Here is a 27,886-nt window from a genome sequence, read left to right on the forward strand (position 1 = left end):
ACTTTTTTCCAGTTAAAAAACATTTTTTGTTTTGAAACGCCTCTTTCTTTTCATTTTCCCTTTTGAAGTTTGAAACGCCATTTTTGTTTAGTAAACTGATGGCCAGCGTCATGCTTTAATCGTGGCAGTTGTTACGAGCACAGTGCAACGGCACGAAGGGTATCCAAAGGATGCTAATTAAACGGTACACACAAACGAATAGTGAGTAGTTATTTCAATTTGATATGAAATTTTGATCCATTAACACTGCCAGTAGTAGATTTGTATTTTCTTTTAGCTACGGTTTGAGTTTGAGTTTTTTTTAGAACTGATCGAATTTTTTTTAGCTTGAGTCGATCCGTGTTGCTGCCTTGCTTGTACAGTTGTACTCCGTATGTGGTAGTACGAAGGGTAGGCCCAGTGCCTGTGGCCTTTATACGAGCCCAGCCCAGCCCACCGCACCCAAGTACGGAAGTACCCAACCCCACCTCGATTGCGAAAGGCGAAAGCCCGCCGTGCTCTGCGAGGCTGCGACCTGTGTCGTCCGGCCCGTCCCCAAGGTATGAACCCTAGCCGCCGCGTCGTCTTCCCAGTCTCTACTCGAAGCAGATTGATAAACCAATCCAGTGAGTCCAGTTCGGAACCATGGCGGTGCCCGCGGGCAGCTTGAAGTTTCCGCCGGCGATGACCGAAAACGCCGCCGCCGAAGAGAACAAGGAGAAGGTGGAGGCTGGCCCTAACAATCCTGCGGGCAGCTTGGGTTTCTCGCCGGTGATGAGAGGAAAAGGCGCCGGAGCGAAGGAGGAGAAGCGGAAGGACAAGGATGATGACGAGGAGGAGCTGGTCGTCACGAACCCTGTGCGGGCCAGTCTGATCTACCACTCCTTCGTAAGCCCCCTCACCTCGAATTTCTTGTTACTCCGTATTTATTAGTATTTGATCAGTAGATGTTATGATCGATGTTTTTTACTTCCATGGATATATATATGAGATTGCCGTTCAAGACCAAGGATCACGGTAGATCAGTAGATGTTATAGTCGATATTATTGCTTCCATGGATATACGCAATTCCCGTTAAAGTTCCAAGACCAAGCATCACGGTACTGCTTGCAAAACGTTGAAATGTACAAAAGTAAATAAAATGTGTTCAGCCCACCTGTTCAAAGACCACTTGAGAATGCTCAATTTGGGGTGCAAGCTTGGTCGATTTTTTTTGTTTGGCCTAGGCTTGGCTGGTGGTTGCCTGCCCTTGGGGGGATGCAGACAACCAAACAAGTCCCAAATGTTTTACAACCCCGATTTCTTTGTGCTGCAGAATATCTTTATCTTGATCCATGTATTTTCTGCGCTTACAATCATGATCAGCGAGTGTACGTTGGGTTTTTGTTTTGATTTGTGAACAAACCCTGAACTTCCCAAATCATTCACTTTGTCTCTGTTTTCAGTTTCATTCCAGTACAATACATCAAGACTTGTTATTTCAGTGTAGTATTTCTTCATTAAAATCACTACTAGCTCAACTTGAGAACTGAAACTGCTATATGATAAATAAGCAAAAGTTGATCTACATACACCTTGCATAGCTCATTTGATTCTGATTTCCAGAAATTCCGTCCTCGTCAACGACACTATAACATACAGTACACGATACAAATTTCTTGCCAACATGCACATTAGTGAGGGTGAGACAAAATTGAGAAGAGAAACAAACGAAGCCATCTAATTCTTCTTTGTTTCATTCTGTAAATTGGATTTTTATTTTTATTTTTTGCCAAACAGTATGCATCATTGCCTCATTGGGCAGCTGGGTTAGGTCCAGTGATGTTTTGTTTTTGCCATGTGTAGTCCATGTTAGTGCTAAACCCACAAAAGGGAGACAGTGATTGCCTTGGAATTTCATGGTTCCATTTACACCAAACAAAACATATAGGACGAAAATTGTACTTCAAGTTTGCAAGAATTATCGGAATCTAATTTTTCTTTCCTTTTTATTTCCTGCAGAACATTGCATTCGTCTTGGAAGTCATCTTCTTCATCGCCCATATAGTCATATACCACAATGCTAGTGAGTCATATACCACAATGTTACTGCCTTCGTGTCGCCTCTATTCATATTGCCACTTTACGCTATGCCCATGCTCAGGGATGTTTTCGTTGAGACATATGCCATGGCACCTCGTAGCAAGTATCCATAGTGTTGGTGATGAACTTCTGTTCGCTGAGAAGGTCTAACAAGCGTACTAGTGAACAAGGGGCACCATTTTGTATCTAAGGTCTACCTGGTAGTATAGTATGTTGCCTTGTATGGGGTTACACTTGTCAATCTTAAGGTTTTGTGCGCCATCTTGATAAACCAGACACATCATGTATTTCGCTACTTCGACCTGGTTGTTGTTTTGGCTGATATCAAGTGTGGGGCATCACATACCTGTTATCTGGCAGTTGTTAAGGTTTTTATGTAGAAAAATAACAATGACACAATTTTGACTGGTTCTTAGCCAAAACTTTGGTTGTCAATATGAGTCACACCATCTCTCACAAATTTTTAGCCAAATAGTTGGCAAAGTGAGGTGCCAACATTTGGTTGGGCTAGCTTTGTCACAAACCAAATATACCCTTGGTCTGGTGTTGCTTGCCCATAAATTGACTAACAAAAAATGAACTAGCGCTAGAGTTGGCTAAAGGGAATTAACTGACATGCCGAATAATTGGCAGCAATCCACACAAAGACCAAACTTTGGTCAATGATCAAAAAATTGGCAAGGTACATTTTGGTTTCGATCCAAACATACCCTACATACGCCCGAAGCTCTACTCGTAAACCCGACGGGAGACGGGTTTTCATCCAATTAAGGTGCATGGTAACAAAAAACACTCACCAAAAAATTGCATCCGACCAGGGGTCTCTCTTCAAACTCCGAAAACGGATTGGAGAGGCAACGTGACAATATACAACGAAGCAGCTTAGCTCTGACCGGCCGAGAAAATAAAGGTGCACATAGACATAGATTCCTATATGCCCCCTGCAGGGGGCAATACGCCAAGTCACCAATGTTAGAGTGATCTCCCAGCCGTGTGGGCCCATCGGGCCTAGATCTGATGCACCCTGATCGGGGGCGCCCAACCCAATATGGTTGGCGGGCCCTTGTCGCGCTGCGCTATATAAAGAGGAGGGGGGCCGGGTCACGCACTACGAGGTTTGCTCATTTGCCACCCACCCCACTGATACTCCCTACTGATCTAGGGTTTTGCGTAGACAGCGACGGGAAGCTCTGCCGCCGCCGTCGCTCCCCGTCGCTGTCTCTCCCTCGCCGTCGAAATGTCCGCCCCATCGAGCTCCTCATCGTCCCAAAGTGAAGGTGCGTTCCCTTCTTCCTCTCTCTCTCTCTCTCTATCCCATACCGAAATCTAGTTGAATCCTAGAAAGTTCTACCGATCGATCTACACCTAGCATTCTTTCAATGGTATCTGAGCCTTCTAGGCTTGTAGATCCGTCGGCAGTGAGAGAGAAAGAAAAAGGAAATAAGAAAAGCAAACCCTAACCCTAAAAGAGAAGCTCACCCGAAAGAAGTGGGCGCCGCCGCCGTCGCCAGTTGTCGGCCGCCGGTCACTTGACGGCGACGCGCGCACTGTTGGGTGCTGACGAGGGAATGACCCTTCGAGTCCTCAACCTTCATATACCCGATACAGCCCAGCAGGGGGTCCACTCGAAGGCCCATCAAGTATATGCAGGTCGAGTCCCTCAAAGTGCGGCTCAGGCCAAGAAGTATAATCTTTTCGTACCAGAATAAACTGATTTGATTGTAACCTTCCTGATTATCACGCTCGAGACCTAGCCGCCAGTATATAAAGCTAGGAGGGGGAGTCGGGAAGGGGTAACCTCTACACATACGCCAGATCCATCTGCGCACCATAGCCTCATAGCTTCTCTGTAATCTCGATCAATACAATACACCAAAAGCAGGACGTAGGGGTATTACCTTCCGAGGGCTCCGAACCTGGGTAAACCTTGCGACTTCCCTAGTCTTTGTTAGTCGACGAGATCGCTGGTGCACCCCGTGCTCTCCCTCAGTCGAAAACCCTTGAGTCAGGGTATTGCCGAGGTAGCCCCTCGTCATTGGCGCCAATTGTGGGGAAGAAGTGCATCAGATCTACGATCTTCTTGACCATGCTGTTCTCAATCCACAACCACGGAGGAGCCGATCCGCTTCGGGTCCTTGAGCTTCTTAGCTCACCCGCCGGCATTGCGCTTCGCTTTCCATGACCTCTACGGTCTTCTGAAGCAACGAACAGGTCTTCGCGGCGGAAGTAGGCGAGAGTAGTGGAGACGGACACCGCATTGGCAGAACCATCTTTGCCGAGGCACACGCAAGAGACGTGACCAATGATCGCCCAACGATCATTCTCACGCCGGAAGAGGAAGCTCGGGTCGAGGCCGCTCTTAACGGCACTAACCCTTTACCACCAGACGCCATGTGCAACGAGATGATGGCATATCACCATGCGCTAGACACTACGCATGCTCGACTGCGAGAGGAGTAGGCAGACCTGCAACGACGGAGAGAGGTCGCCGACGCCTCGAGTGCTCGCAGACAGCTCTCAGCGCAGAGTCGCAGTGCTTGCTCCCGAAGCACCCCAGATACAGAGCGGCGCGCTATCAATCTCGGTTGAACAATATTCCCAAGCGAGATCGCATCGGCATGACACGCAGTCTGGACGACGAATTGATGACCGTCAATACCCAGGGAGAGTTGCTTCCCCAGACGCCACAAGGAGCCGTGGTAGCTGCAAACACGTACCTCCTCTCCACTATGCCACCGGATGACGACCCGAAGGCAGCAATTCACAAGCAGGTCTTGGCCGGCTTGGGCCTCATCGGGAATGCCCTCATGGGCCCCAACTCGAACCAGATGGAGCCCCAGCGACATAGGGATGGAGGCTCCCCACGACAAAACAATCGCGCAACTCCTCCACGACGAGGACTGGAAGAACAGCCTAATCGCTGCCGCAACACCCCCGTACTAGGAGATGCTCGTGATATCATTATGCAGCGGAGAATTGATCGCGAGCGGTCAGCCCGTGCTGGCCGCATCACAGAAGAAGAGGATGAAACTTGCGGCGCGGCCTGCTTTAGCCGTCATGTTCGCAATTCAAAGATTCCCGACAATTTTTCAGTATCGTCGAGCGCAATCAAGTTTGACGGATCCCAGGAGCCGAGAGCTTGGTTAGAAGATTACCTCACAATGGTACGACCGAAGGGAGGAACGAAGAACACGGCCATGCAATGCTTGCAGTTGTAGCTCAAGGGGCACGCTCGCATATGGCTGGCTAGTCTGACAGAAGGCGAAATAGGCTCGTGGGACGAGCTCTGTCAAGTTTTCACCCGCAAATTTCGGGCAACGTTTAAAAGACCAGTTTCATTGGAGGAACTCCGAGCATGCACTCAGAGGTCGAGTGAATCCATTCGACCGTACATACAACGATGGACATCCCTAAAAAATGCAGTAGAAGAAATATCAGACGAAAGTGCAGTCGACGCCTTCAAACGTGGGTTGAAACGTGTCACTTTTAATGAAGAACTGGGACGGAGCAGGCCAAAAGAGGTTGCAGATCTGATGGAGATAGCAAATAAATGGTCGGATGGAGAAGATTCAATTCGAAATGAGCACAATGCACTACCCGATGATGAAAAAGCCGAGAGAGGACACGGTCGTAACACCGAAAGACGAAAGAAGCGAAAGGAGTGGGAGCCTAACGCTCCCGAGTTCGTAGCGGCAGAGTTCGAGCGTAACGGCGGTGGACGAGGTGAAGGAAATCATGAAGGACATCGGGATAGAAATCACCATGGCAACTACCGGGATAGCAGCAAGAATCAGCAGTGGCAGCCTCGGAGGTTGCGGCGAGATGGGAAACCCTCTTTGTCGTTGACGCAACAGTTGTCATCTCCCTGCCCCTTCCATGGTACTAGGGATGTCGATGGAAATATAAGGTGCGGCCACACGCTATGCGAGTGCCGTCGTTTTCACGAGTTGCATGACACACGCAGCCAGTTTCAGAATTCAACGGCAAGCAGGGATTACCCTCGGGGGCCAGGTCAGCAATCAACGAGGAATAATCCCAATTCTTTGGCTCTGCCACACGCCACTTGAGTTGGGATGGTCGCGCACAATGCACCACCTCCCCCTCCACTGCCACCAAATTTTGCTGGATCCGTGCAACACACGCAGCCTGCGTCACGGCCATCTGAACCATCAGCCGCAGCTAACGCGTATCCAGCGCTTTTGGAAAATATCTGCATGATACAGAAAGGAAGGCCGTCCAACCGAGATAAAAATGTCATCACTCGACAAGTTCATCTGGCTGTAGCCGCGCCACCCGCCACCCCAGAATACCTCAACTGGTCCGAGGTCGCCATTTCGTTCTCGCGGGCAGATCATCCACCTTCGATCCCGAGGCCAGGACAGTCAGCACTAGTCCTCGAAGCTCAGGTGGGAGGCTATGAGATGAGCCAGGTGTTCATAGATGGAGGCAGTGGCATTAACATCATATGTGCGGATACACTAAGGCCGTTGAACAGATCTTTAACAAATCTCCAAGCCACAGACACATCTTTCCACGGAATTGTTCCGGGAAAACCGGCAGTGCCATTGGGCCGGGTTAGCCTCGACGTCGTCTTTGGCAACCCCGCTAACTTTCGCAAAGAACGGATTGATTTTGAAGTACTCGACTGGAAATCGCAATACCATGTGCTTCTGGGCCGGCCGGCACTCGCCAGGTTCACGACCATCCCCCACTATGCATATCTCATGATGAAAATGCCTGGGCCCTATGGCATAATAACGTCCGAGGAAGCTTTACAAGGTCGGACAATTGTGACAGAGAATTCCATAAACTTGCTGAATCATTCGGTATGTAGACAGAACTCGCCTCTTTGAAGGCAACGACAGACAACGGCGTACTTCCCATGACGAAGAAAGCGCCACAACAGATAGAGTTCAGCACGAAGAGTGACACAACGGAGCATCAGTTACACCCGACGGATCCCAGTAAAACAGTGCTGGTGTCCTCGAGCCTTCCTCCCGCATAGGAAAGCGCGCTCGCCGAGTTCCTGCGCGAGAATATGAATTTTTTTGCCTAGGTACCATCCGATATATCGGGTATTCCCAGGGAACTCGCCGAGCACTCTTTGCATGTGGACGAGCATGCCAAACCCATCAGGCAACCGATGCGACGTTTTTCAGAACCCAAGCGGAAGGCCATTGGTGAAGAGGTCAATCGTTTGCTTGACGCAAAGTTTATCTGGGAAATTAAACAAGCGACCTGGGTGGCGAATCCCGTGCTTGTCCCGGAGAAGAACACAAAAGTTTTGCGCATATGGGTCGACTTCACCTCATTGAACAAACATTGCCCGAATGATCATTTTCCCCTACCTCGAATTGACCAGATCGTCGACTCGACTGCGGGATGTGCCCGGTTGTCATTCCTTGATGCATATTCTAGACACAATTAGATTCGATGGAAGGAGGACGAAGACAAGACAGCATTCATAATGCCTTATGGAGTTTTCTGCTACAGAACTATGCCTTTCGGACCGAAAAACGCAGGCACTACGTATCAACGCTGCATGCAGGCATGTCTTGGAGCGCAGCTTGGCAGAAATGTTCAAGTGTACATCGATGATATCATTATCAAGACAAAGACTGAAGATACTTTATTAGAGGTTATTCGAGAGACATTCCAGAATCTTGATAAGTATTGGATCAAGCTTAACCCGACGAAATGCGTTTTCGGAGTACCTGCAGGGCAGCTTCTAGGTTATTTTCTTTCTGCAATGGGAATCGAAGCAAATCCAGACAAGATCAGAGCAATAGTAACAATGAAGGAACCAACAAACATCCATGCATGTCGGAGCATGGTCTCCGGCACCCGGGATGCCGAGCACCCCCTTTTTGGTTCAGTGGCCGGCGTGGCGATGGACACGCAGTGTAGACACAAGAGTTTTACCTTGGTTCGGGCCACCCGGAGATGTAATACCCTACGTCCTGCTTTGAGTTGTATTCACAAGTTTGAGTGCGTACAGATCACCCGGGGAGTTCCCGGGTTGGCTACTTAGGTGAACGGTGTGCTATGTTCTACTCACTCGTGTTCCAACTGAGCTGAACCCTTTGACCGCTGGCATTGGTCCTCATTTTATAGACAAGGGGATACCACAGGTGACCCGAAGGACGAGAAGCTGGCCTCGATCTATGCGAAGATCAAGGCGCTTCGTGAGGCCGGGCTCACGGACATGGATATGGCGCGCCACTTCATCGGGAGGCGCGTGGTCCCCCTGTAGCGGCGATCGCATCCGGCGTGGATGTACATCGGGCTGGCGACCGGACCTGGCTGCAGCGCACGGACCTCCTCCTAGAGGAAATGCAGTTCTAGGTGAAGGGTATCACCGGCGAGGACAAACCCTACTGACTGCTCCCGCCTAGAGCGCACTCGCTCCACGCCGGGATCCCGAACCCGGGAGCCCGGGATCTCCCACTCTGCGACGAGTGGGGGATCGTGGAGGACCCCTCGGCGCAACCCTCACCCCCGTAGCCCCGGTCCCAGAAAGTCAAGGGGCCGGCTGCCAACTCGGGGAAAGGGGGCCAAGGCCAGGCCTCCGCCAAGGCAGAGGGCTTGGACTCCGATGACTCCTCGTTGGGCGTCGGAGGAGACCTCAGCGACAACGACGTTCCCTCGGCAGCCGGCGAAGTCGTGCCAGAGGAGGACGACGAGAAATATGACGTCCCCTTGGTGAGGCGGTCCGCAGCGGAGCGAGCGGGCAGGCGGGAGGCCACCCTGCAGCTCCAGGGGCCTCACGGCGACGTGAGGGCTGGGGCCTCCGGCAGCAGTGGCGCGGCTGCAGCAGCCGCCCCGACCACCCCGGCAACTCCGACAGCTCCCCCCGCGCGAAGCGGCTCTCCGGCGAGGAGCATCCTGGCGGACAGGGTGCTCAAGCTCAAGCCGGCGGGGTAAGTCCAATGTCGTTCAGAACAGCTTTGATTTCGCGAAATTATTTTGTGCCTGACTAATCTTGCGTTTTCTAGTTCATCGAGGAAGAGGGGGCAGAGCAGCGTGTCGCCGGCATCCCCAACCAAGAAGCCTCGCCCGGCATCGGGCGGCGGCGACCAAGACGCTGCTGACGCAACGGTTGCGACGGCGGCAGCGGCCGCGGGGGACCCAAGGATCCCCGACTCAAGCTCGCAGGGCACCGGCCCGGCGGCAGGTACGCGCAAGTTCGAACACTTTACTATTCGTGTCAATCCCCATGCTTGACGTAGGTGCCGCTCGTGCAGCTGCCGAAGGGGCTCTGGTTGCACCCGCGCCTACAGAGGTGCGGGTCATCGACCTTACTGGCGAGGTCAACGTTGATGCTTCGGCGGAGGTTGCCTCCGTCGGAGCCCTTCAGCAATCGGCCACGGCGCCTGCCGGGGCCGCGACTGCTGCCACAGGTGGTGCCCTGGAGATGCCCCCGAGCCCCCAGCTCGCCCCTTCAAACGAGCAGGGAGCAGCAGGGCTCGGCCATGCCAGGGGCGCGCCATCAAATCCCGATGCGCCCTCGGGGTCACAGACGGTCGCGGCAGGGTCCTCTTCCGCCGAAGCCGCCTTCAGCCTGGGAGCAGGGGAGCTCGCTGGGCAGACTTGGGGTCGGATCACCTTCGACCCCAGCGTGTTCCAGCATGGACACCAATGATCGACAACATCCAGCAGCAGTTGCTGATGTTCGTCGATTTCTTCAACGACGCGAAAGAGCACCACGCCCGCGTAGTGGCGGAACTGGGTGCAGCGCGATGGGAGGCGGTGGAGGAGCGCACCGAGCTGTAGCGGCTCTGGGAGGAGCTCCAGCAGGCGCGGCAAGCCTGCTGTGCAAGGGGTGCCGGAGCACAGGTCCTCCAGCAGCTATGGGATCTCCAGCAAGAGCACCAGCGGGAGCTCGAGCTGGTGAAGGCCACACACGCCAAGAGCGAGGAGGAGCAGCAGGCGGCTCTGGACTCGTTCCAAGGGCGTCTCCGGGAGAAGACGGACTTACTGTCCGGCTACTCCCTGGAGATCCAGCGCCTCCGCCGTGAGGTCGGAGAGCTGGAGACGGCGGCCGCAACAGCAGTTGAAGCCTCGGCGCGTCGGGAGAAGGAGCTGCAGGACCAGGCCCGCTCCCGAGAGCGCGAGCTTGCGGGGCAGCTCAAGGCCGCCCAAGATGCCAACTCGTCCCTTCAGGGCGAGCTTGACATGGCGGGAACTTCGGCTGATCGACGACGACAACACTACGAGGGGGAGCACCCCTGAACCCAAGGGGCGGATCGGATGATCGTCTGAGTTGAAGGTGATCGGCACATGCGACCACCTCAACGGCTGCTGCGCCTCCACGCTGGGGAGGAGGGCGCAGATCTCACGCGTGAGCCGCTTCACGGCGGCGTGAGACGTGAGACCATATGCTCCCTCGTGGATGTAGGCGACGTCGCGAGGCTCCTGGAAGCCGGGCTCGTTAGCGTCAGTATCACTGTAGACATCCTCGTGCTGCTCAGCGCGAGGCTTGTCGCGTCCCTGGAGAGGCCGGTCCTTGACGCCGCGGGCCTGACCGCGACCCCTCGCGGGTTCTCCCTTGTCGCCGCCGGCTGCGCCCCGGCCTGCTCCGCCGCGGCGGTTGTTCGGGCAGTCCCAGGACAGGTGCCCGATGTCCCTGCAGTTGAAACAAGCCCGGCAGCGCGGCGCTGCTTCTGCTTCTCCTTGAAGGTCTGGAGAGTGCGGCAGTCCTGTGCGTCGTGGGTGGCGTTGGTGTGGATGGGGCAGCGTGCGGCCGCTGCCGGCTTGCTGCCCGATGCTCCTGCCGATGCCGCCTTCTTGGCGCCCTCTGGGGAGCTCCCGGCTCTGCGGCAAGCACTTTCTTCCCGCCGTGTTTCCGGGAGCTCTTCTTCCCGGAGCCCTCTAGTAGGTTTGCCGCTGCTTTGGCGGCAAGCTCGGGTCTGAGGTTGGAGAACCTGTTGGTGAAGTCCCGCAACGTCTCCCCCGGTTTCTGCACGGCCGTGTGCAGTTCCGCCATGGTTCCCGGGCGCTTGTATCCGCCCTAGAACGCGTTCACGAACTGCTCGCACAGGTCAGCCCTGGAGGCTATGAACCCGGCAGGCAGGTTGAGCAACCAAGTCCTCGCTGATCCTTTGAGGACCATCGGGAACCAGTTGGCCCTGACCTTGTCGTCAGCGCCAATGGCGTGCATGCCCAACGTGTAGGTCAGGAGAAAATCCTTAGGGTTTATGGTCCCGTCGTATGTCCCGAGCGTCGGCGCTCGGAACTTGCGGGGCCACGTCACCCGGCGCAGCTCGCGAGTAAACGCGGCGTAGCCGTCCTCGGCGCCCATGGGAGCATCCTCCTGCTCTGGGCGCTGACGTTTCGCCTCACGCCGGCGTTGGCGCTCCAAGCGCTGGCGAAGGTCTTCCTGCTGGCGGGCGTTCAGGACGCCTCGCGCGTCACCCCGTGTAACGGTCGGTGACGAATCCGTGACCCCACGGGATCCTCGCCTCCTTGCCCTCCCAACGGGGGAGGGTGTTCTCCTTTCCCCGAGACGCGGGGCGCGTCTCCGCGTCCCGAGTTCTGCCCCCGGTCTGAACCAGTGGGGGCGCCCTCGCCTTGCGGCTGCTGGGCGGCAAGTGCAAGGAGCGCGTCTAGCTCCGCACTCCATGCTTCATGCGCCGGCGTGCCTTGCGATGGCCCGGCGTGTCGCGCAAGTCTCTGGCAGCGAGGATGCCGAGCACCCCCATTTTGGTTCAGTGGAGGGCGAGGTGATCGCTCCGGCGATCGCCGGCGTGGCGATGGACATGAAGTGTAGACACAAGAGTTTTACGCAGGTTCGGGCCACCCGGAGGTGTAATATCCTACGTCCTGCTTTGAGTTGTATTCACAAGTTTGAGTGCGTACAGATCACCCGGGGAGTTTCTGGGTTGGCTACTTAGGTGAACGATGTGCTATGTTCTACTCACTCGGGTTCCAACTGAGCTGAACCCTTTGACCGGTGGCATTAGTCCTCGTTTTATAGACAAGGGGATACCACAGGTGCCTATGAATACAGGGTGACACGTCTCCTAGACGCGTGTCACGACTGCATGGAATACAATTTTACTCATCCGTGCTGGATGCCATGCAGCGCCAAGTCCACTTTACACGGTAGAAAAATGGTTCGTAGGGTAGTCGCCCTAGCCTTGCTCAGCAAGACTAGGCCTGCCAATAAGACTCATGTCGGTGCATTAAATGCATTGCGCCCGCCGTCTTGTCCTGTCTTCACTGTTCTGCGGGCCCCGCCTGCATGTCCGAGCGCGGGTTGTTGGGGTGCACCTTCCCGGCTAGCGCACCGGCTAGTTGTCGGGAGGCGTTCCATCGGCTTCCCGGGACCGGGGTTCCCGGGAGCATTTTGTACTCAGCCCTTAGCTTTAGCTTCACTAGGGGTCGTCTCCTCAAGGCAGGTTTCCCGGGCTCGTCGCTTCCCGGGAGTCCTTCCTGATGGGGCTCCGTCACTAGCCACTGGTACGACAATGCAGTACCACAGCTTACAGGAAGAGTGGCCGCCCTCAGCCGTTTCATTAGTAGATTGGGAGAAAAAGCTTTGCCATTTTACCAGCTACTCAAAAAGGGGGACAAATTCACATGGACACCCGAAGCTAGCAGCAGCGCATTCGCCAGTCTTAAACGCATGCTGTCAACTTCACCGGTCCTTGTAGCCCCACTCGAGAATGAGCCACTCTTGCTATACCTCGCCGCCACAAATCAAGTGGTCAGCACGGCCTTGGTAGTAGAAAGGGCAGAAGAAGGGAAAGCGCAGCCAGTACAGAGGCCAATATGCTATGTTAGTGAAGTACTATACCTCACGAAGCAGCGTTATCCACATTATCAGAAGCTGGCATACAGAGTATTCATGACAGCCCGGAAGCTGGAACATTATTTTCAGCAACACCCGATCGTCGTAGTAAGTGAAGCTCCACTCGCCAACATTCTCAACAACCTAGATGCTACAGGACGGGTCGCCCAATGGGGAATCGAGCTTTCGCCCAAAAATATCACATACGAGCGCCGGAAAGGAATCAAGTTGTAGGTGTTGCCAGATTTTATCGCCGAGTGGACCGAGATGCAGACTCCAAGCCCACCCGATTTGTCGAGTGCCTGGACCATGTACTTTGATGGATCCAAACGGGCAGAAGGTGCCGGGGCAGGAGTAATATTGATCTCACCAAAAGGAGACAGGATGCGCTATGTTTTCCAGATGCACTTCCGCAACGCCTCCAACAATGAAGCCGAGTACGAAGCTTTGTTACATGGCATGCGGATGGCAAAAGCATGTGGCGCCACTCGCCTAATGATCTATGGTGACTCCAACTTGGTTGTGCAACAAACAATGAAGACGTGTGACGCAGTATCAAACACCATGATCGCCTACCGTGATATGTACAACACATTGGAGGGTAATTTTGATGGTTGTGAGCTCGCGCATGTCAGCCGAGCCAGTAATGAAGAGACTGATCATTTGGCCTACCTAGGATCCACACGGGCAGCAGTTCCGCCTGGCGTTTTTCTGGAGATCATCCGTCAACGAAGCATCAAAGAGAAGAGCGCGACAATTTCAGTCAAAAAGTCGCCCAACTCAGATCTTACAATCTATTCAACAGTTTCACCCGACAACCCCTCAGATGAGCAAGCAGCAGCCGGCACAGTCGAAGTCCTGGCTATTGAACCAACATGGATGAAGCCTTCACTCGCATACATGCTTCGGCAGGAGTTGCCAGAGGATACAACCGAAGCTAGAAGGATTATGCGGCGATCAAAAGCTTTCACAGTAATCAACGGCGAGTTGTACAAACACAGCGTCTCCGGCATTTTTCAGAGATGTATTTCACCAGAAGAAGGACATGATATCCTCCTAGACATCCATCAGGTCACGTGCGGGCACCACGCCGGAAGCAAGACAATCGCCGCCAAAGCCTTCAGAGCTGGGTTCTACTGGCCCACGACCCTACTCGACGCCTAGGCTATCGTCAGCAAATGCGAGGCATGTCAAATGTTCGCCACGAAGCCGCATGCCCCAGCATCTGAACTCAAGACAATTCCCATCACCTGGCCTTTTGCGCAATGGGGACTCGATATGGTAGGCCCGTTGAGGAAGTCGCGTCATGGAGGACATCGCTTTCTGCTAGTCGCGGTTGACAAATTTTCGAAGAGGATCGAAGCCTTGCCAATCGCAAGTGCCACATCTGCAACGGCAATTCAATTCTTTAGATCTATCGTGTTCCGTTTTGGCGTTCCTCACAGTATCATCACAGACAATGGAAGCAACTTCAAAGCAGCCGACCTTCAAGACTTTTGCGAGCAGATGGGGATCCGAATCAACTACGTTGTGGTCGCGCACCCGCAGACAAATGGCCAAGTCGAAAAGGCCAACGGTCTGCTCACTGAAGGCATGCGGAAAAGGTAGATGACACCCTTGCGGAGAGCAGCTGGCGCATGGGTCGAAGAACTCCCTTCCGTACTCTGGAGCCTCCGGACTACACCCAATTCTTCAACGCAGTTCACCCCTTTCTTCATGGTGTACGGAGCAGAAGCAGTGCTGCCATCGGAAGTAAGGTATAACGCACCTCGGGTCGCAGCATACGCTGGACCAGATTGCACAGAAGGTATGGAAGATGCACTCGACGCAGCAGATGAGGCACGCGACATCGCCCTCGCTCGGTCAGTAGTCTACCAACAGAGTCTCCGCAATTATCACGACCGTCGACTACGCCGTCGCTCATTCGTTGAGGGCGACCTAGTCCTTCGGCTGAAACAGAAAGGTCATCACAAATTGGCATCACCATGGGAAGGACCCTACATCATATCCAAAGTAATTCCAGGCAGTGCCTACATATTGAAGGATCCAATTACTAGCATCGATTGCGGCACGCTGTGGAACGCCGCACCACTACGGCGTTTCTACGCTTAGTTTTTTCTACAAACAGACTCAGTTTATCTTTTCATCGTCTTCAGTTTCTATTCAGTCATATTATTTCCGTCAAGTACGTCATTGAATAAAGACTAGTTTTTCCCTCGTACATGAGCTGAATTACTACATTAAACACCTCCTTCTCTCCAAAGACCTGAGGGATGTATCTATATAATATCGCTCAAGTTCGGGAACTCCAACGCCGCAGTTAAAACTCCGCGGATGGCACTCACCCGACAGTCAATCAGGACTCGGGTGCTGCGCGAAACACCCTCGAAAATAAGCATTTTACAAACCATGATTATCCCCATCCAGGAGAGGACTCCGAACCATCGGCTCAACACCCTCATCAACGGCCGACACTCAGGCGCAAGTCTGTCGCACTTCGTCACGACACAAAATATTCAAAAAACGGCACCACATGCAATCCCCCCAGATCCAGGCCGGGATATCGAAGCCGAACAAAAGCCAGGCCAACGGTGGCGCCAGTTACAAGCTGCTCATGTATATAACTCTTGATGACAGCCGAATCCGTGAACAAACGGACCAAACCCCGGAGACTTGGTGAATGCCAGTCGTAATCTGGCGGCCTGAGCTCAAACAAGCTTTGGCCCGGGTGGCTCGATCCTGCAGAAGCGCCAATACATACCCCCTATCGGAATCGAACCAGAAGGAACGAACCGTCGGCCCTGCCCGTTGAAGCGTGTTCAGGCGATAACGAACGCCCTCAGCCTCCTCATGGGACTCGGGGATAATTTCTGCAAACACAAGACAACTTGTTCAAGACGGGAAGAAATACAGAACGGGCAATCACCATGGACAATGCTTACCGCACAGATCAGAGCTTATCGAAACAAGCTCCCCCAGGAGAAATTGTTCTCGGGTGGCAGCGGCACGAGCCTTCGACTTCAACACAGCAAGCTCCCCGCGAAGCGCCAAGAGCTGACGTTCAGCATCCCTCACGCGATCGTGAAGATACACAATCTCATCAGAGCGACTCATCTCGGCGAAAGCGATGAAGCAGTTGATCTAGCCAGATATGCCAATCAATGAGTCCAAACCCGACTATAAATAGTCGACCATGGACTTGGGGGCTACTCCCATCGGGAGCGCTGATCGCGCACCCGACGAAATTTTACTAATTCAAGATCTGTTCGAGTCCGTGCCTAACTCCACGCTGTTAGCCACGCACTCGGGGGCTACTCCCATCGGGAGCGCTGTCCGCGCACCCAACGAAATCTTCCAAACTCAAGGCCTGTTCGAGTTCATTCCTAACTCTACGCAGTTGGCCACGCACTCGGGGGCTACTGCCATCGGGGGCGCTATCCGCGTACCCGACGGTAACCCAAGCAGCGAATATGGGCAAGATGCACAGCATTTGAACATCGATTTATAATCAATATAACAGATGCATTACAGCGGCCACATACAAATTGAATTTGTTCTTTCGAGTCCGTCCCCAACTACAAGCAGTTGGACACGCACTCGGGGGCTACTCCCATCGGGAGCACTGATCGCGCACCCGATATCTTTTCCCTAGGTGCCTACGGTGCGACTTGACTTGCGACCCGATTCGCCTCAAGCTGTGTTTGCTCCGCCTCTTCACGAAGAAAAATGATCCATCGAGCCGGTTGTAGAGTTCGATCCATCTGGGGTCGGATATCAATTGTCTCCCTAGGCATCACAGGAAGCTCGTGGATGTGATCAAGATCCAAACTGGGGTGCTTCACCAGGGCAAACGCCAAAGCATGTTGAGCGCCCCTGATCATCAAACTCCAGGCAAAATCTTGTATCCCTGTGCCGCCACAGAATTTTTGCATTAAAGCTTCAAGTACAGCAGGCGGTCGACGCAAAGGAAACAAGGCTTGGTATATGTGCTCCAACGTCGATCGACAGGACTCGGCAAAACCCCCTATCTGGTAAACACGGTCTTGCATCAATGCCAAAGCTCGGCCCCTGTCGCTGTCATACCAAAAGGATGATCTGTTCGAAGTGTTCAGCCTGCTCAGTCGGGAGTTCACCCTCTTGGCCTCCAATTGGGGATCAAGTTGAAGACCTGAAGCATCAGAATCAGTAACAGCCACAGTCGCAAAGGCGATAGTCAGATTAGTCGAAGGAAGGAAAATCAGTTACCCGCTAATTTCTCGCACATCGTCGACAACTCCTTCATCAGGAATTCCTCGCAGTCAGTGGCGGCTTTGGCTTTCGTCCGTTGCACAGCCACCTCCCCCGTGACCACCCAAAGTTTTTGCTCAGGACCCTTTTGTTGGTCCCTCAAGATCGTCGGGTCCAAAAGAGAGGTGGGGGAAGGCGCTGGAGTCGCCACGGTAGCAAGCATTGGTTGCGACTACACAGGAACGGCCTCGGCAAGCGGTGTTTCGCGCTTTTCGTCATCATCGCTCTACAACGCCAAACAAGACAAAAAAGAAAATATATCTTCAAAAGACGACCAAGAGACATTCATATCACATCAAAAGAAGAAATTTCAGGCACCATAGTACGGGTTCATCTTAAACAAAGTCATGGCGGAGTCAATACTATGAGCTATTACAGCAAGGCAAGAACGAACTTCACGACGAAGGATGAGCTCCCACCTGATCCGTAGCCTCCTGCGCGGTCCGAACAGTCGCCGCGTTCAGTTGCTTCATGACGGCGGTAAACTTTTTCGCCAGTTTGCCTTCGCTTGACAAAACGCTTCAACTCGACTTGCCCGTCAGGAGTTGTTGGGGCACCATCAGCAACCTTCTGCAGCAACGCCTGGTCAAGTCCATGCTCGAGCGAGAGAATGAAGGCAGCCTCAGCACCCGAGCGAAGTCTTCGAGTGGATCTTCTCCATCGAAGATGCTCAGCAAGCCGTTGAGTGAGCTCGGCGCCTCGACGTCTGGATACATGCTCGTAAATAGTGACCTCAGAGAGGAAGTCACCTTCACGAGCATGTCACTCGCATGATCGCACAACTCCCAGACGGAGTCCACCACGCCACTCAACTCAGTGACTTGGTGTTTGCCATGAAGAGAGGATAAGGAGCTGAGGGAATCTGTGCCAAATTCACATCAGCCGAAGTAATCAAAGGGGAAAGGAAACATCCTCAGTTATGATTAAACTCACCGGTGAGCGCGTCGACGGCAGCCGAAAGTCGCGTCTTCAACTCGTCGTCTCGAGAGGCAATCTCCTTCCTCTCGAGTGCAGAGCTCTCCTGCACCTCCAGCTTGGCCTGCTTGACAGCCGCGTCCACCTCGGCACGGGCAACCGCCCATTCCTTGGTGGAATCCGCAACCAGTTGCTCGTACTTCAACCGCCATTCTTGACTATTGCCAACCGCCACGTCGCTTAGTCGGTTGGCTTTTTCAGTCAAACCTGCAAATACAGGCAAGGTTAACAGGCAACAAGTCCATGCAGACAGTATGGACAGGGATTAAATCCGGTTAAAGTTCGTACCGTTGGCGTGAGCAGCGGCCTCTTTCGCCTGGTCCAGCTCTAGGCGTAGCTGCTAGTTCTCCTCCTCCAGTATCAGGTAGCGGTCGCCAAGATCTACCAACCTTTCAATGAAAGGCTGCAATTGATAGAAGCATGAGTGAAAGCCATTAGCACAAAAGTCGACGGCTGAGACGCCGAAGTCGACGGCTGAGACAATAGTTGGAGTCGGTGCCGTTTCGGGAAGCCCTACTGGCGAGTTCCTCGCCGCGGAGAATCTTGCACCTCGCACCGAGCCAAAGACGCACTCGGTTTCGAAGGACTCCGGGCTGGAGAACGAGAGTTCTTGGCCACGACGTCACCATCACTGTGGGTTTCGGCTACTCGTTAACTCGGAAAGAAAAAATCCCAACAGGCAAAAGGAATGGCTTTTAAACAAAGCGTACCTGGAGGAGCCACTCGACGACACATCCAAGATGCGAAGACATCCCTTCGGCTTGACAGCGACCTTGGCCTTCTTGGTCAGGGGAGCCGACGGAGACGGCGACCGGGGCCTCGGCTCATCGGATGCGGCTGTGGCGCTCGAAGGAATCGTCTCTTCAGGCACCTCGTGCTGATAAGAATCTCCGGTTGATTGGTCCGCCTCACTTGACCGACCACGCTTGCGTGATTGATGGTCATCTTCGTCCTCATCCACGTCATCCTCGTAAAGGGCGTCGGAGTTGGAGCAGTCGACCAATTCGTCGTCATCGACTGGCACTCCTTCGATCAATGGAGGCTGGCTCATAAGCTCTTGATGGCCTTGCAGCAACACTTTTCAATAAAGACTAACATGGAAATTGCAGAGTAATAAATGGCGAGGGAGCAAGTAAAAATCACCTCTTCACGCGATCGATCGGGTCCGTAAGGCGGCAGAGGCGACTCCAGATCTTCCAAGGTGATCTCCTTTCGAGTGACCACCCTTACTCGAGTCAGAAGGTCCTCGTCCGACAGCTCCTGCGCGCAGACTCGAGTGGAGTCTGACGGCCCCGAGTACTCCCACATGGAGTGGACTCGAGCTTGGATCGGCTGAATCCGCCTCTTCATGAAAAGAGAGATAAGCTGCAGACCACTCACCTTTTTCTCGGGAGTCTGCTGAAGCTCGACAACTTGCTTCAGCAGAACAGTAGCCTCTGCATCTTCTTCGGATGTCAGCTCGTGGTTCCAAGACTTCAACTTTCTCACTTGAGCAGAGGCGGAGAACTCGGGCAGGTTGAAATCCTTGCCGTCGACTGGCTCGTCCTGGAGGTAAAACCACCGACTCTTCCACTGCTGCACCGACTCGATCTGATGAAGGGAGAAGTACTGAACATCTCCGCGAACTTGGATATTGGCGGCGCCGGTCTTGTAGATCCAGTCACCTTTACTTTGCCGCTTGATGATGAACAGTTTCTTCCACAGACCCTGGTGGGGTTTCACGCCCAGGTAGCACTCACAGAGCGTGATGAAACCCGCAATGTGTAGATAGCTATTGGGTGTCAGATCATGCATCTGAAGCCCATACGCCAGCAGCAGCGCATGGAAGAAGAAGTGCACTGGGAGAGAGAGGCCGCGGATAACAAAAGCGTAGAAAATAACTCGCTCCCCAGGCCTGGGATGGGGAGTTACCTCATTGCCCGGGACGCGAACCTTGCCGGAGTCTTCGCCGGGAACTAGTCCGTGCTTCTACATCACCGAGAAGTGGCATGCCAAGATCCCAGAGCCCTTCCACTCCCCGGTCCTCTTGCCGCCAGGCGCGACGTCAGCAGTCTTCTTGGATTTCTTGTCCAAGGCGGGGGGAGCATCGCAAGATGCCTTCTTGCCGTCAGCAACGGTGCTGGCACCAGCGGCAGTGGAGATCTTCTTCCTGCCCATGGCAGCAAGCGCGTGATGGCAGTGAGGAACGAAGTGGGGAGCGAGAGCGACGGAGAGGAGGCTGGGTTTGAGCAAAGGAGCAGAGCGCAGAAGGAAGATGCGATGGAATGCAGAAGACAAGGGGGCGAAATGGGGCAGGAAGAAGATGATTGATAACAGGAAGGAGCGGAATCACCGCCGCACGATTCAGAATGATGCCACGCGTTTCGCATCCATGTATGACGCGTGGCCCCAGCAGAAACGAGCCGTTCCTCCTTCCATCGGTTCAGGAACCCATGACAGCTATTATTGCGCCTAAAATCTTGCGCACGTCGTATGGTCAAATCAAACTGACCACATCCATAGTACTCAATTCAGTCCGTGCATAAAGCATAAGGTACGTCCCATCGACTGCCTAGACCATTTCTTTAATCAAAACGTCAGCAAAGACGTCATATCAAGCTCTAGAAAACTCGGGGTTGCCACCCGACAGCACAGGAACTCGAAGTAAAGCCTCCGGCAGGTTTGACTCAAATACCGCCAGTTATCCAGGCTCGAGCCTGGGGACTCGAGTGCTGATGTATGCTAACAAAGTTTTTGCCCCGTTGCAATCAACTGGACTCGACCCATCGAGTATTCCAGGCGCGTTACGCAACCATCCCACACAGTATCAGTACTATTCGCAGAAACGCCCTGTGGTTTCCGAGCCACAGGTCAGGAATTCCAAAAATTCGGGTCTGACAAACATTCGAGTCAATTGACCGATGGACGGTTAAAGCAAGAAGACTATCTGCATCTTGATATACAGTCGAATAACTGAAATAAAAACTCTTGAGTCCCTACCCGAGCCTGCGCCTCGAACAGGGACTCGAGGGCTAACTGACGAGGGAATGACCCTTCGAGTCCTCAACCTTCATATACCCGATACAGTCCAGCAAGGGGTTCACTCGAAGGCCCATTACGTATATGCAGGTCGAGTCCCTCAAAGTGCGGCTCAAGCCAAGGAGTATAATCTTTTCGTACCAGAATAAACTGATTTGATTGTAACCTTCCCGATTATCACGCCCGAGACCTAGCCGCCAGTATATAAGGCTAGGAGGGGGAGTCGAGAAGGGGTAACCTCTACACATACGCCAGATCCATCTGCGCACCATAGCTTCATAGCTTCTCTGTAATCTCGATCAATACAATACACCAAAAGCAGGACGTACGGGTATTACCTTCCGAGGGCCCCGAACCTGGGTAAACCTTGCGACTCCCCTAGTCTTTGTTAGTCGACGAGATCGCTGGTGCACCCCGTGCTCTCCATCAGTCAAAACCCTTGAGTCAGGGTATTGCCCAGGTAGCCCCTCGTCAGGTGCACGCGTGCGTCGGCAAGGGGCCGGGGACGATGCCGCATGGCCGGAGTCGGCTCGCAAGAAGAGGAAAAGGGAGGCCGGGGGAGGAGAAGGAACGGCGGCGCGGCTTCCGAGCCGGCCAAAAGCCCTCCCGCCGCCGCTGCCAGTGAGAAAAGATGAGAAAGGGAAAAAGAAGTTAGGGTTTGACTAGGGTTCGGCCGAGGTGGTTTTGTCCAGAGCGCAGATCGCTCCCAGCCGTCCGATTCGGTCGGACGGCTGAGGATGACGCTGGCAAGGCTTCTCCGCTTGGCTGGGCCGGGTGCCCTAGATGGGCTGCGCTGGCCGAAAGATTTTTTTTTTCTTTCACAGAGGCATTCTTTTACAGTTTATGATCAGTTTTTGCACATTTTGGTATTATTTTTTCTCCTATTCAAACTGAACCAACGAGATGTTTGTTTTAGGAAATAGAAAAGTGCAAAGTATTGCTTCTGAAAAGTATAAAGTTATAATTTTTGTTCATAGTTTCCGTTGCAAATAGTTTAAAAGTGTTGTTTAAATTAAAGAACGTGATTAAAAGTGTTTTATGTTAATTGTGATCGTGTTATTTTTTTCTTGACCAACGTCATTAATAGCATGATCATGATTAATGGTTAAAGTGTGCATTTAGTTCTATTTTCTGCCCAACGGTGATATAGATTAAATTGCACAAACAGTTGTATGAATTAATTTTGACCGACGTTGGATTAATGCATGCAATTGTTGTTATCTTCTCACGTCACTGTGGTTTCAGGAGGGTACTACTTGATGGGATGTCTCAAGGACGTACCAACCCTCAGGGGTGACAACTACACTCAGTAGAGAAAGAAAGTGGATCTGGCTTTTGTTTGTGGCGAGGTGGACTGGGTGGTTGACACTCCACAGCCACCAAAGCCTACAGAACCAGTCAGGGATGTAAAAGATGATGATGTTGCTGGGGAGAAAAAGAAGAGTGAGTATGCTCCATTGGAGATGTCATACACCCTCGAGAACAAAAAGTGGCTCACCGCCAACAAAAAGTGCATGGCTTTTATAAAAAACACAATTGAGCACGCTATTGTGGGCTCAATTGCAGATTGTGCTTTCGTAGGGGTGTATCTTGAAAAGATAAAGAGCCAGTTCACTCGTTATTCAAAGATATATGCTACCTGGCTGCTTCAGCAGCTGGTGACAGAAAAGTACACAGGAGGAGGACATGGCATAAGAGAGCATATCCTCAGGATGAGCAACATGGCTTCTAAGTTAAAGCCCATGGATGCTGATTTAGAGATTAAGCCTGCAATGCTTGCTCATCTCGTTATGGCTTCATTGCCAAAAGTGTTTGACACTTTTGTTGTCAACTACAATATGCAACCAGAGCGGTGGGATATTGAAAAAACTATAGCCATGTGTGTGCAAGAAGAGGACAGAATTAAATCCTCATATGGTGGTTCTCTGAACTATGTGAGGGATAATAAGAAAAAGAACTTCCCTCAAGGCAATCAAAGTTCTTCTTCAAAGCCACATGGTAAAGCTCCCATGCAACATCAGCAACAACAAAAGACTTTTCCAGTGGACAAAGACACATGCCTCCACTGCAAGAAGATCGGGCATTACAAGAAAAATTGCCCGGAATGGCTAAAGTCAATCATGGCAAAGAATGGTATAAACTCCATTTCCTTTGTAAATGAATCCCTGTATACACAGTTTTCGAAATCTACTTGGTGGATTGACTCTGGTGCAACTGTTCATGTTGCAAATTCTTTATAGGGATTCCTTTCGACGCGGACTACGCAAAGAAACAAAAGATGCATTGAAGTTGCAAATGGAGTCCAAGCGGACGTAGAAGCTGTCAGCGACATCTCCTTGGAGCTTCCCGATGGATTCACGATCCTGCTTAGAGATGTGTTTTATGTTCCTTCATTACACAGAAACTTGATTAGTGTATCACGTTTGGACAAAGTTGATTATGAATGTCATTTTGAACATGGCAAGTGTGCCATATGGTTTAATAATGATTGTGTGGGTGTTGCCTTCCTTCACAATGAGCTTTATTTATTATCCATACGTGAAAAGGTACATTCTATGTGTAAAGTGAATGAACATGTTGCCGCGTCGGAGAAAGTACAAAAGAAAAGAAAGAGGACTAATGAATCATCAAAATTATGGCATTGTCGTTTATGCCATATTTCGAGGGGGGGGGGGATAGAAAGACTTGTTAAAACATAAATTCTTCCTCCATTAAAGTTCTCAGAAATAGAGCAATGCGTAGATTGCATTAAAGGAAAGTATGTAAAACAAATAAAAATGGTGCAATACGTAGCACCAGCGCACTCGAAATTATTCACACTGACATTTGTGGACCATTTCCTGTGAAAAGTGTGGATGGTTATGATTCGTTCATAACATTCACAGACGACTACTCCCGTTATGGTTACATTTATCCAATAAAAGAAAGGTCAGAAGCATTGGATAAATTTAAAATATTCAAGGCTGAAGTTGAAAATCAGCATGATAAAAAGATAAAGATAGTAAGATCCAACCGTGGAGGGGAGTACTACAGTCGGCACACCCCATATGGCCAAGTCCTTGGACCTTTTGCAAGGTTCCTACAGGAGACTTGAATAGTTGCCCAGTATTCAATGCCGGGCGAGCCTCAGCAAAATGGAGTAGCTGAAAGGCATAACCGTACCCTTATGGATATGGTGCGCAGTATGATGAGTTATTTCACATTACCATTGGGATTGTGGATGGAGACATTAAAAACCGCCATTCACATTCTCAATAGATTGCCAACCAAGTCGGTGCCAAAACACCGTACAAGCTGTGGACAGGAAGAGTACCCTCTCTACAACACCTGCGGGTGTGGGGGAGCCCAGCTGAGGCCAAAGTGTTCAACCCAAATATTACAAAGTTGGATACCAAGACAGTAAGTTGCCATTTCATTGGCTACCTTGAAAGATCAAAAGGTTTTCGTTTCTACTGTCCAGACAGATACACAGTTTGTGGAAACGAGACACGCCGTCTTCTTAGAGGACAAAATGATGAGGGGGAGCACGGTGGCTTGAAAAGTTGACCTTGAGGAGAAGAGGGTGCCTGCACCTAATCCAATGACTCAGGAGCCATTCTTTTCACTACTTGTTGTTGACGCACCGACAATCCCTGAGATTGTGGTGCCGACACCTGTTGCAACTCCACACATGACAACAATGAGTGAAGGTCCGGAACCTGTCCGTCAGGAGCCGACTCAACCCATTGTTGCACATGAAAGGGAGGTGCAGCAGCCTGAACATGCGCCACATGTGGAGACACAGAACGTGCCAGAAAATGAGGCCCTTAGAAGGTCTCAAAGAGTTAAAAAGTTAGTCATTCCAAAAGATTATAAAGTTTATAATACAGAAAAAGTTCATATGGAGAATGATCCCACTTCATATGAAGAAGGCATGAGTAGTTCTCACTCATCGAAGTGGCTGGAGGCCATGGAAGATGAGATGAGATCGATGAGTTCCAACGAAGTTTGGGACTTAGAGGAAATTCCTAAAGGAGCCAAAACGGTAGGCTGTAAATGGGTCTACAAAACCAAATATGACTCCAGAGGGAATATAGAAAAATACAAAGCACGACCCGTGGCAAAAGGATTTACACAAAGAGAAGGAATAGATTACAATGAGACATTTTCACCGGTCTCATGCAAAGATTCCTTCAGAATAATAATGGCACTAGTGTCGCATTTTGATTTAGAGTTACATCAGATGGATGTAAAGACGGCATTTCTAAACGGGGATTTAGAAGAAAAGGTCTACATGAAACAACCCAAGGGTTTATCATGGAAAGCAAGGAAAACATGGGATGCCGCCTAAAGAAATCCATTTATGGATTAAAGCAAGCCTCACGACAGTGGTATCTAAAGTTTAGTGAGACCATTAAGAAATTTGGGTTTAAAGAGAATGTTGAGAACAACTGCGTTTATGCAAAGTTTAAAAGTGGGAAATACATTTTCCTAATCTTGTATGAGGATGATATCTTGCTTGCTAGCAGTGATGTCAGTCTACTACTAGAAACAAAAAAGTTTTTGTCCTCAAATTTTGATATGAAAGATCTTGGTGAAGCGTCATATGTCTTGGGCATAGAAATTCACCGAGATAGGAAAAATGAGGTTCTAGGACTATCGCAAAAGGCATATTTCGAAAAGATTCTAAAGAAATACAATATGCATGCGAGCAATGCCACACCTGCTCCTATAGTCAAGGGTGACAGTTTCGGGAAATTTCAATGTCCCAAAAGTCAATATGAGATCGATCAAATGAAAGCGGTTCCATATGCTTCGGCCGTTGGAAGCCTACAGTATGCACAAGTGTGCACTCGTCCTGACTTAGCTTTTATCACCGTGGTACTCGGTAGATATCAAGAAAATCCAGACATAGAGCACTGGAAAATGGTAAAGAAAGCATTGCGTTATGCGCAAGGCACAAAAGACCTAATGCTAACATATAGAAGATCTGATTCCCTAGAGATAAGAGGGTATTCAGATGCAGACTTTGCGGGAGACAGAGATGATAGAAAATCCACGTCTGGATATGTATTCACTCTCACAGGCGGGGCTCCAAACAGTCAATAGTTGCATCATCCACGATGTATGCAGAATTTATAGCATGTTATGAGGCCACGAGGCAGGCGATATGGTTAAAGAAATTTATATCCGACTTGAAAGTAGTGGATTGTATCGACAAACCACTAAAGATGTACTGCGACAATGAGCCCGCGGTGTTCTATAGAGATAAAGTATTATGTTGTGAAAGATAAAATCCAGGATCACACTATAAGTCTCGAGCATATAAGGACAAAAGATATGCTTGCGGATCCGCTTACGAAAGGCCTACCACCCAGTGTGTTCAAGGAACACTTAGCCGGCTTGGTTTTAAGGAAAAGCCTATGATTCATGGATAAAGATTGGCCCAAAAAGAAACAGAATTTGTTTCAACACGGATTTGTAGTTGTCTGATTCTATCGGCAATTGAGCTGAGACGATGAAACATGCTCTACGTACTAATCAGTGGTGAAAAGTTGAGATCAAGGGGGAGAATGTTAGAGTGATCTCCCAGCCGTGTGGGCCCAACGGCCCATCGGGCCTAGATCTGACGCACCCTGATCGGGGGGCCCCAACCCAATATGGTTGGCGGGCCCCGGTCGCGCTGCGCTATATAAAGAGGTGGGGGGGCCGGGGCACGCACTACGAGGTTCGCTGCGTTTGCCACCGACCCCACCGACACTCCGTACCGATCTAGGGTTTTGCGCAGACAGCGACGGGAAGCTCCGCCGTCGCTCCCCGCCGCCGTCTCTCCCTCGCCGTCGACATGGCCGCCCCGTCGAGCTCCTCGTCGTCCCAAAGTGAAGGTACGTTCCCCTTCTTCCCCTCTCTCTCTCTCCCATACCGAAATCTAGTTGAATCACAGAAAGTTCTACCGATCGATCTACACCTAGCATTCTATCAACCAACACCCAAATTGAGTAGATATAGGGCGAGCTAGGCATGTCCAGCTCCAGCTGCGCCTTCGTCGACCTCGAGAAAGCAGGCGCCGCAGAAGAGTCGCCGGAGCCCGATCAGCCCGCCGCCAATGTTGTACGTCATCGACTCCACGGATCGATCCATCCATCCCCTGATTGATTTATTCGGATCTTTAATTAATATTCCTTCCTTTCCATAATTATTATCGAAATGTTACGTGTATCTAGACGCTTTTTAAAAATAGATACATTTGTATTTGGGCAAATTTGAGACAAGAATTATGAAATGGAGGGAGCAGATCGATCTAGTTAAGCTCTTACTCGGCTCTGACTATATTATGAACTAATCCAACTTAATTAACTCGTCATGGTTTTGCGTATGAATGCAGTGCGTCATGGTGACGATGGTTGGGCTTGTGGTCACGATGCTGGTGGCTCTCGTGACGTCCGGCACGTGGCTGGCGCTGCCGGTCGCCGCTGTGTTCGCAGCCATATTCTACGCGCTGCTGGTGCTCGCAGGTAAAGTTTTCAAGGCGGAGGAAGAAGCCCAGCTAATTGCACGAAGACGACGACGACGACGTTGCTCGGCCGGCAGCGGCGAGCAGATCATGAGGCCCGGCCCGGCCCAACATCGATAGTTTTCTGTCTAGAAAAGAAAACGTCCAAGTCTCCAAGAGAACTTTCGTCATGCTCTTCTTCTTTTTTTCCGGGTAAACTTTCGTCATGCTCTTCAACGCCAAGTCTCATACATGCATATAATGTGTTGTTTGCTAGTCA

At 51.4% G+C, this 27,886-nt stretch overlaps 1 protein-coding gene across 9 annotated transcripts; it reads left to right on the forward strand.

Annotated features, from left to right (window-relative positions):
- The first annotated feature begins 388 nt into the window (after positions 1-388).
- On the forward strand, positions 389-27,886 carry LOC100820963. Of its 9 annotated transcripts, none has more exons than XM_014897720.2 (5): positions 389-539; positions 616-867; positions 1,982-2,045; positions 22,380-23,267; positions 23,375-23,724. In XM_014897720.2, the coding sequence occupies exons 4-5, from the start codon at positions 22,598-22,600 to the stop codon at positions 23,419-23,421; spliced, it is 717 nt and encodes a 238-aa protein (XP_014753206.1). In that variant the 5' UTR covers positions 389-539; positions 616-867; positions 1,982-2,045; positions 22,380-22,597; the 3' UTR covers positions 23,422-23,724. The 9 variants fall into 9 exon arrangements, 8 of the variants coding, with proteins under 8 accessions (XP_014753206.1, XP_024312854.1, XP_014753207.1 ...); XR_002961963.1 differs by adding an exon at positions 3,225-3,339 and having other exon boundaries at positions 447-867; XM_024457087.1 differs by lacking the exon at positions 22,380-23,267 and adding an exon at positions 3,225-3,339 and having other exon boundaries at positions 462-867; positions 23,375-23,644.

The sequence above is a fragment of the Brachypodium distachyon genome, chromosome 1 (assembly GCF_000005505.3).
Source record: "Brachypodium distachyon strain Bd21 chromosome 1, Brachypodium_distachyon_v3.0, whole genome shotgun sequence".
NCBI classification, from domain to species: Eukaryota; Viridiplantae; Streptophyta; class Magnoliopsida; order Poales; family Poaceae; genus Brachypodium; species Brachypodium distachyon.

Bases quoted from the DNA above. Each gene is read 5' to 3' on its own strand.
- LOC100820963 (XM_014897720.2), top strand. From the start codon at position 22,598: ATGTCATACACCCTCGAGAACAAAAAGTGGCTCACCGCCAACAAAAAG. The intron at 23,268-23,374 runs GTATAAACTCCA...AATTCTTTATAG, and splicing joins GTCAATCATGGCAAAGAATG to GGATTCCTTTCGACGCGGAC.